General features: G+C 37.7%; 1 protein-coding gene across 1 annotated transcript in view; it reads right to left on the minus strand.

Annotated features, from left to right (window-relative positions):
* Positions 1-9,268, minus strand: part of emc2 (ER membrane protein complex subunit 2) — a 25,370-nt gene that overhangs the window by 13,313 nt on the left and 2,789 nt on the right. The window contains exons 3-5 of the mRNA XM_005741323.1: positions 6,474-6,538; positions 5,444-5,529; positions 3,762-3,819 (exon numbers count right to left, since the gene is read on the minus strand). Coding sequence (XP_005741380.1) covers positions 3,762-3,819; positions 5,444-5,529; positions 6,474-6,538 — 209 coding nt within the window. The remainder of the gene's footprint in view (positions 1-3,761; positions 3,820-5,443; positions 5,530-6,473; positions 6,539-9,268) is intronic.

Consider the following 9,268-nt stretch of genomic DNA (forward strand, 5'->3'; position numbering starts at 1 on the left):
TTTTTTTTTTAAATTAATGCTCTGAGGACACTCAAAAAGTACAGACTAGCATATTTGTGTCAACACTGCACCATGAGTTGACCTACAGCATTCGTTCCCTATGATGAGACATGAACACACAACACAGGTGGCACACTTGACATGTGTGAAACAGGTTAAAAATGTATTTTATGCATTTATTTATTTATTTTTCCCCCACAGGTATGTTTGCACCCATACACAGCAGATTGTTTAAGTTACAATCGAATCCTTTTTTAAAGTCTGAAAGTCAAACGCTTCCAAGAGTTTTCAGAGTATACTTCACATTTATGTGGTCAATAAACATTGACGTGAGGCTTTAAACTTCACATTGCTTTTCCCGCACAAATAAACTCTTGTCTAGCAATGAATCTCTAATTGCATATGATTGTGGGTCAACCTCAGAAGTCGTCTGTGTGACCTCAGCGGCTTATTTAAGAAATACTAGCTTTTTATATTGAACAATTAGGGTGAAATGAGAGCGTTGGAATTTAATATTAACGTAATCACTAAGTCCACTCATTTTTAAACAAATCCTAAACTAGCACATCCTTTTTTGCAAATGCTGTTTGCACCACATAATCTAAAATACTCACAGGAAGAAATAAAAAGGTGGAAAAATCGCATTTATGCACGCAGACAAGAATTTTGCCAGCTCATTGCTGTAGGTATTGGAACATAGCAAGCAATGGAAGGGCTAAGAGTTTGAAACATTTTTTGGACAGCGCCATGGCAAAAAAAAAAAACCTTGAGCAATTTTTGTTGATTCAACAATTTTGGTTAATGGGTACCACATCTATTCCACAGCCTGTAATTACAACAGCTCAGTTTCCAATCTGTGCTTCGCATGCTGGGATGCCTCGCAAGTCTTCCTTGTGGTCGCCAATTTTCCGCCATTTCTCAGGCCCATCCCCTGCCCGAATCCTAAGAGCATGTTGGAGAACATGTAGGGAGGAGGCAGCCCTCACAATAAGACAGGTGACCTAAGTGATGTCATTGAATCGTCGCTCCACCCTGCATCACTACACCCATTGAGGACAAGGATTTTGGGAAAAAGGTTTAAGGTTAACATCTCAGAGACAGAGGACATATTTGTCTGTTTTGTTCCACTCCCAGTCCCAGGTTTGAATGTCAGCCTACGCTTGAAAGGGTGGCAGTCTCTAGCACGCAGAGACCAGGAAACAGACCATTCCCTTTCCGAGTATGTCCCTGCAATCTACATTAGATCTGTGCCATGTCTGGGAGGTGTCCTGGGACTCACTGAAATTACAACTCACACTATCAGAACAGTGGATATATTTAAACAATTCACTACAGATCATTCTAATAACCAAACATAAGTTGGCTGAGTGCCAATCACTGTACGTGACAATGACAGCGTTGGAAGAAAATCACAGAATTTGCAACTTGAATCTCATTTTCGTTAGCGTGTCAGAATATTCACTGCAATCACCCGAGTCTTATTTCCTTGTTTGAAACGGACCGACAGAGTCATTCAGGAGAGCAGGCTATGACAAAAATGTCAATGACACTTTTGTGCTACCAAATATTGGTAGGCATCATGACTGAAAAATTTAATCACTGTTGGTAACCCATCTTTAAAATGTTTGCTCTGTGCTTTAGTTGCAGCCATGCTTGCAATTGCTGGATCCAGAGCAGGTCTGGTTCCGGATTGGTTCAATAACTGCACTCATTAAGCTCAGACACTAATCTAATAACCTCTCATTAAACTTTTTATCTTTCTTACTGCTCAATCAAGCAACAGCTGTGTATCTGTTTCATTGTTTTCAGAACAACCCATAGACAGTATAACACTACCATAACATCATCCATTGGTTTATAAAGTCCTGTTCTGAAGCCTTGTGATAAGTTTTTTTTTTTTGCCATCTTGGTTGCAAAAGACCAGATGTATTGAAAAGGAGGAGGGATTGTCTAATGACCTGTGATTGACAACTCATTAGCCAGTAAACATGCAGCTTCATACCACAGATAATCCTTCAATTGAAACATAGTATGACCAAGATTTACTCAGCAATAAAATGTTTACAGATGTCACGTGACAAAAAAAAAAAAAAACCCCAAAACAAAATAAAACAAAAAACATTTTTCCCAAAGACTTGACTTGGACTTGAATTCTCTTTCCCCAACCACAGCTATCACCATATGGTGGCATTCAGATAGATAGAATGCAGGATTTTAGGCACTTCACTATATCCATATATTACATTATGTATGGCAAAACTATTATCAATCCAACAATAAACCTTATATGACTCCTGCTGAGTGTCTTATTTTCAGGGTAGTTTTCGGGTTTTAAAATAAATTGTCACTACCTCTTGAAAAAGTTGCATTTTTTTATTTTATTTCTAACAACCAACAAATCATCACAGTGAGAGGAAAAACTGAATTTCAAGTTCTTGTTATTTCTAGCCTTAATGAAAGCTAAAACATTTTGAATTTGACGTTTGATCTGATGCTTAATTTGTATTCGTTAAAATACCATTGAACTAGTAGCTGTTATGACACACAGTCACGGTCAGTCACTGAACACTGAAAGACAACACACTGCTCCATAATCAATCATGCTAGCTAGTGTTTCTGATATGCAGGATGTCATCTGGTAGGAAGGAGGTGCCAGCTAACAATTTCCAGGAAAAGAATGTTAAACCAATTGCAACAGAAGTATAATTTCTCTTTTGTTTTGTCATGTTTACAGCTCTACACAGCTGACTGGTGTAAAAAGTTCTCAGCAGCTGGCAGAATCCACCATGTTTACCTTGGTAAGCCTTACAGTAGTTACAGAACTGTTATGCAAGATTTAAAGGAAGATGTAATGCTAAAGTTATTTTTTTCTGTAGCTTTTCTGTCAATGTTATGTAGTCTGAATCCAGCATAAGGGTGGATAAATAAAAATGTATATTTATAATTGTAATGTAAAACAAAATTATATTTATACTAACCAGCAAAAATGATTTACAATCTCAGTGTAAAACAGCGACAAATAATTATAAAGTGAGTGCGAGACAGACAGAGACTGATGGGAGGCAGCAGCTCTTGCAAGATAAAGATAGGGAGGCTATTTCTACAGCCAAAATAAACAAGCTGCTTTCTTCTGAAAACCCTTTAAAAGATTTATTTTCTTGCATGGCCACATGTCCTTATGGAAACAATTACCAGCAGGTACATTGTGTTTAAGGTATGTGGGTTTGGCAGAACACTGGCTAGACAAGTTTCTGCAAGTTATTTTACAGTGATGGATAGTAAATTGAAAAGAAAAGATGGCAAGGAGTGGGCTTCAGAGAATTACTTCAGACTTGTTTGTATTACCAGCTTAACATCCAGCAGCACTTTGCACCTGAAGCCAGTAGAGAGCAAAGGTGAAGGGAAGGGAGCTTATCCCTGTTCAGTTGGGGTGGAGGTCTAAAAGGCCCAGTAAATCATCATCTTCAAAGACCGGAGCTATATTTACGCTTTACTTCCACCAAACATGTCCGCCACTGACTAAGACTATGAATCACCCCCCCAGCCACCCAGCCCCCTCCCTTAAACACTTTTTAGTTGTGTGGGTGATAGGCTGATCAGCAGTGTGGTTGAGGCCAGAGGCCAACTGGAGTTTAACTTAGCTACTCCCTTGCTAACACCGAATTGCCTCGACAGATTTAAAGCCCTCCAAAAAGCTGAAACCACAAAGTGAAGCAAAGTAGAGCGCTAAGCAGGGGACTTTTCTTTTTTTCTTTCCTTACCGTATTGGTGGGGTCGTCTTGGAGAATGGCATCATAGTGCTTGTTGGCATCATCGTACCTTCAGCATGGGAAAGTGGGGGGAAGAAAAAACATTTTATTAAAAATTAAACCAATCCCTATTCCCAGTCAAGTAAAATTAGATGGTTTGGGGAAAAAAAAAAAGAGTTCAAAACAATTAAGTTTCTGTACACATTATGGCAGGTTTCTAGGATTACAATGAGGCTGTACAGAAATCAGTATTAATCTATAGAAAGAAAAACCTTCATTTAAGTTTAGGTTATTGGTCATACGGTGGCTTATATAATTTCACAATGGCTCATGACATCAATACAAATAAAACTCCCTGTTTTTCAGATTGTATTTTCATTTGATTGTGTAGAGTTGTTTTCACCTTTAAACAAAATTAAAATGCTGCCTTTACATCTGTCTGTGTCTGCAACAGTCTTTTTCTCTCTGGGCCCACATATTACCACAAAACATGCATATGAACCTGATAGCCTGCTGCATCCCAAAGAGTGTGCTTCAGACTGTTGGACAGGGCCAACAAGAACAAATACATGAGCTATAAATAATGGATACATGGTTACAAATAAATAAAAATCTTGCAATCGGATGCATGTGCTCCTCACTTATGATGTGAAACCAGGCGCCAAAGAATGTTTTTTTGCTTGTAAGGAGTAATCTGCAGCACTGATGTTTTAGCAAACAACAGCATGGTTCCTTGATCACAAATGGTTCCTCCCGCAACAGACAGAAGCACCTCTGGTTCCCATTAGCAATGAGCAGCCCTACTTCCAGCACTGATGCTTCCCTCACATTCACTTTATTACTCAGCCACACTTTGGGAGACTTCAGATGGCACCAGGCAACCACTCACAAGCCACTTTGATTTGCTTTATTTATTTAGGGACCAAGCATGTGTGTGTATGTGTGGGCAAGCATATGCATGTGTGGAGGGGAAGGCCCTTACTGTTTGAAGCTGCGTCATTGAAGTGTAGCTCTGTCTGCTGCCAATTAGATCCCAGTGTGGAGTTTATTTAATCTGACAGTGCTGAAGCAATCACTCTCAATTATCACATAAACTCTGACATAACCGATAAACCAGCAATGGTAATCGGGGTGGGGAATGTGAGTGAGGTAGTAAACAGATTGAATTACCCTGACTTCAGATCAGTACAAACTAAAATACCCCCTTGTTTATCTTCCTTCCTCAGACTCCTTGTTCTGATTGTGGTGGCATTTCAATATTTACATAGCCAAGACGCTCTTAAAGCACTGAGATCAAAACAGGGAAGGCAAAGAGAAAAAAAAAAAAAAAGAGGCGAATAAGAAGTAACAAAATAAGGAAACAACAGCAGAATAGAAACCAGAGAGTGCTGAGAGACCCCCAGAATAACAGTGGGATCTAACCACTTCCTTCCCGGGAATCCTTACCTCAGTCTAAAGGGCCACAGGACTACCCAGCACTGAACCTTTCCCCACTCCATTCCCTTCTTTCTCCAAAAGGAATGCTGGGTGATCCAACATAAACACACATTACCCCACACACTGTACTTACATATACCCAGACCATTGTACCACTTAGGATCTGCTAACATTTTCTTGTCCCCAAGCCTCTCAAAGTACCATACATAACAGTAAGGCCGTGCTTTTTTCTGCCTGCCCTCTCTCCCAATGCTTACCTTTCCAAAGCTTCCAGCCTCATGCCCGTTAATCGCTTCACTCTGTGGCTATCTGGAAACTGCTTCCTCAGTTCCTGTAGACAGGTCTGCAAGGATGTGGGCAGAAGGGAGACCAATTATAGATGGCAGTATTTAAACTTTATGTTACGCTGACTCTCACGCAAATACCAAAGCTTCTTTGATACAAACGGTCTGTCTTGGGACTTAACTGAACAACCAACAATACAAAGACATTCTCCCATAAGGCAAACTTCACTGTCTTAAATGAACTGTTATTTCTCTGTTACACATTGGGACAGCCACATCACTATATTTAAAAAAAGAAAAATATATTTTTTAAAAGTGCAGATTCTCCTACTTCCACCTTTTCTTCCTCTTCTACACAAAGTTTGAATTTGTGAAAGAGAAGACAATAGTAACAATAGCATTCAGCATTATCATGAATGAGATGGAAAAGTCTGCAGTGTGACCTGGATCGTATCTGCTATCCATCAGCTTAAGTCTAGTCCTTCTGCTTTTTTTTTTCTGGCAGAAGTGCTGAGAGGATAGCCAACAGACAACTAATTCTAATGATTGAGTTCGAGCCTTCTCTGTACTCGGTGAGTCACTCATTTAGCCAAAGGGAGCTGTCACATCCATACTGATTGGAGATGAACTACTTGAATTACTGTCCCCCCACCCCTTCTAGTTTTGCATGCAGATTTGACCATTTTCATATTTCTGAACCTAAACTCTGAATAATTACGTGACACTACGTGACAAATAAATCCTAAAGAGAAAAAAAAAAAGGTGGAACTTTGTTAGAGATGCCAAGTTCAGTGAACACTTGAAGCGTGCATCTCCATGTATTTGTTACATCCACTAACTCCAGTTCTTATTAAACTGTTTTTCCAAAGTACAGATAAAGTAAAGACCACTTGGCCAAATAAAAATCAGATTTTCACATTTGGCAGCGCAGGTGCTGCAAAGTAGTAATGGTTGTGAGAGAGTGAAGCTTTTGGGTGTGTGAGGAAGTGTGACGAAAACTTACCAGAGCCAAGTCATCCCGACTGCAGTCCAGGGCTGCAATCATCACCTGCTCATAAATAATCCATACTGGGCAGAAAACACACAGACAAAGAAGAAAGTGTTGACGCCCTTTCCATTCCACTGTCTGTCATAACATCTAAAACTTGATATATTAAACTATACACTTGACATAGAGACTTAAGAGTCTGTCCCCAACAACTGCATGGGATGTTTGTTCCCCACTTTCCACAATGAGAACCAAGAGTTTATTATTATTACTATTATTAAAAGAACTGTTCTGTTTCATTTAATACATCATGGAACATTTATTATTTTCCTTTTGACATACACTGACTATTACTTAAAAACATCCATGCTGTATTACTAACATCCATAAACACCCTTCTGAAAAATTTTACAGGCATACTATTGATTTGCTAGAAGTGAACTGGTCATAAAATGTATTCAATTTCAGTAGTTTTACTTTTACATTTAAGGAAGATTCTTAGAGCAGGAACACACATGTACATTCAAATTATAAAACTTTTTTATAACAACTGGATTCAACTGGTTTCAGATAATTCAATTTCAGTCAATTTTCAGAGTGTCAAAAATGTCACTGATTTAATGTGAGATTTTGAATTTAATTTTTGTAAGTAAGTAAGTAAGTGGGGAATGGATTATTACTTAAACAGCTTTTTTACTTTGAGCATAAAAAAGTACTTTGTACTAAACGTTACCTATGTTTATACTATACTGCATGGTTTATAACTATCACACAGACACACAACACTCCAGTGAGTAGAGTGACAACTTGGGGTTCAGTATCTAGCTCAAGGACACTTCAACATGTGGAATTGACATCTGGACGGGAACTGAACTATAAATTTCCAAGTAGTGAAAAAAGCTTATATGGGGGTCAAGTGGGAATTTTCTCAGATTTGACTATGTTAGATGGAATGATCCTAAAAATAACTTTGACTGTACAACAAATATAAATAAATATATTTATTTAAAACTATGTTTAAAAAAAATTAAAAAAAAAAAATTATTAAATTAAATTTAAAACTATGTTTTTATTAGTCCTAACAATCATTTTAAATGCATATTAGATGCAGAAGCTTTGCAGATCACTTTGAAAGCATTTACACAACCATAAACACAGGTGGAACATCTTAATATGGTTTTCATTTTTGTGTGCCTGTGGTCCTTAAGTTAGACTGTTTGAAAGTTACACTCAACCCCATAATTTGCTTTCCTCATTATGTTGAAATGATGCCTATGGCTCAAGAGGTAGAGCAGGTCATCTACTAATCATAAGGTTAGTGATTCAATCCCTAGCCGCTCAAATCTGTATTCCAAAAGCATCCTCGGGTAGAATATTGAACTCCAATTTAACAGAGTGTGAATCTGTGTGAACGCTAGATAGAAAACACATAGGCATAGAAAAAGCATTTGTGAATGGGGAAATGAGACATAAAACATTTTGAGTGCTTAAGTAAAGTAGAAAAACACTACATAAGAACCAGTCTGTTTACAGTTTCCAAATAAATTCTACTTTAATAATACAATACAAAGTGTTAGTATGGATATAATTATCTCTTGAGGCATCAGGGAAAAAAAACAACAGTCACAATTTGGGCGGTTTAGTAAGGGTGCAGCTATATTCTGAAGAAAAAATCCTGCAAATATTACTAATATTCTTAAAAACAGTGCTGACGCATTGTGAAACTAAAGTAGTTAAACTAACAATTCTGTAGATTCCATGCTGAGATGTTTCGCTCAGGGTTGTATGACTGTTATAACACAGACTGTAGTTTTTGTGCCAAAGCAAGTTTGATCTGCTAAATGTGGTCGGGTTAACAACATATTGTGACTGTTTTCATTACAAATACAAAGATTGTACATATCAGTTTCTAAAGAAATAAGATATAAAATTATTTTGATAAGTGGGTGACATTTATATAACTATACCGCTAATTCTTAAACAATCCAAACATTGCAACACTTTTCAACACCAATAAAATTATTAATGGAAATTTACATAGGTGTTATAGGTGGTTATATGACAACACTTTCTGCATTTTCTTCCATGTTATATTTATTTGCTTGTGAAGCAAGTCATGCTGAGCCTCACCAACAGAACACGCACTAACCCTTTAACATGTTTAACTCTGTGGTGAGCTTTAAAAATATGAAATGTTTATTGACAATTTTTCTTTAAGTCAACTGTGACATTACAACATTCTATAACACATAACAGAGTGCCTGCACAAGTCGACGAATGGAAATCAGCGCAACATGTTAAGCCAGCAGCTTTGATAAATAAACTAGACATGTTCAGCCAAATGAAATACACCCAGCCTCCACCCAAAAGGTTTTATGCCAAAACAAACAAATGCCCTTAGTTTTTCTTCACTTTAATGATTCCAACTCATGTTTTGATAATTGCCATCTCATTTCACAGCCAATTTAGGAGTTGGTTTCAATAAAAGCATAGCATGTCAAGTGTGCGTCCGATTCTTTTAAGGGGTTTGTAAATCATTATGATTTGAGGAAAAGGGAGAGTTTTACGAAGTAGTGCAGCAGGGCAGCTAAAACAATAAATAAAATCTGCAGGAATAACAATATGGTGTGCACTGTGAAAGGTAACTGAATACACTCCTTATTCTTTTTTTCTTTACACTATTAAACTGTGTTGGGCTGTATTCCTGCTAGGGCTGCCACAAACGATTATTTTGATAGTCGACTAGTCACCGATTATTTTTGCGATTAGTCGACTAATCAGATCATCATCCATTGGACGTACAGCGTACA

This window comes from Pundamilia nyererei, unplaced genomic scaffold, assembly GCF_000239375.1.
Source record: "Pundamilia nyererei isolate P.nyererei 1_Seehausen unplaced genomic scaffold, PunNye1.0 scaffold00109, whole genome shotgun sequence".
In the NCBI taxonomy this organism is placed as follows: domain Eukaryota; kingdom Metazoa; phylum Chordata; class Actinopteri; order Cichliformes; family Cichlidae; genus Pundamilia; species Pundamilia nyererei.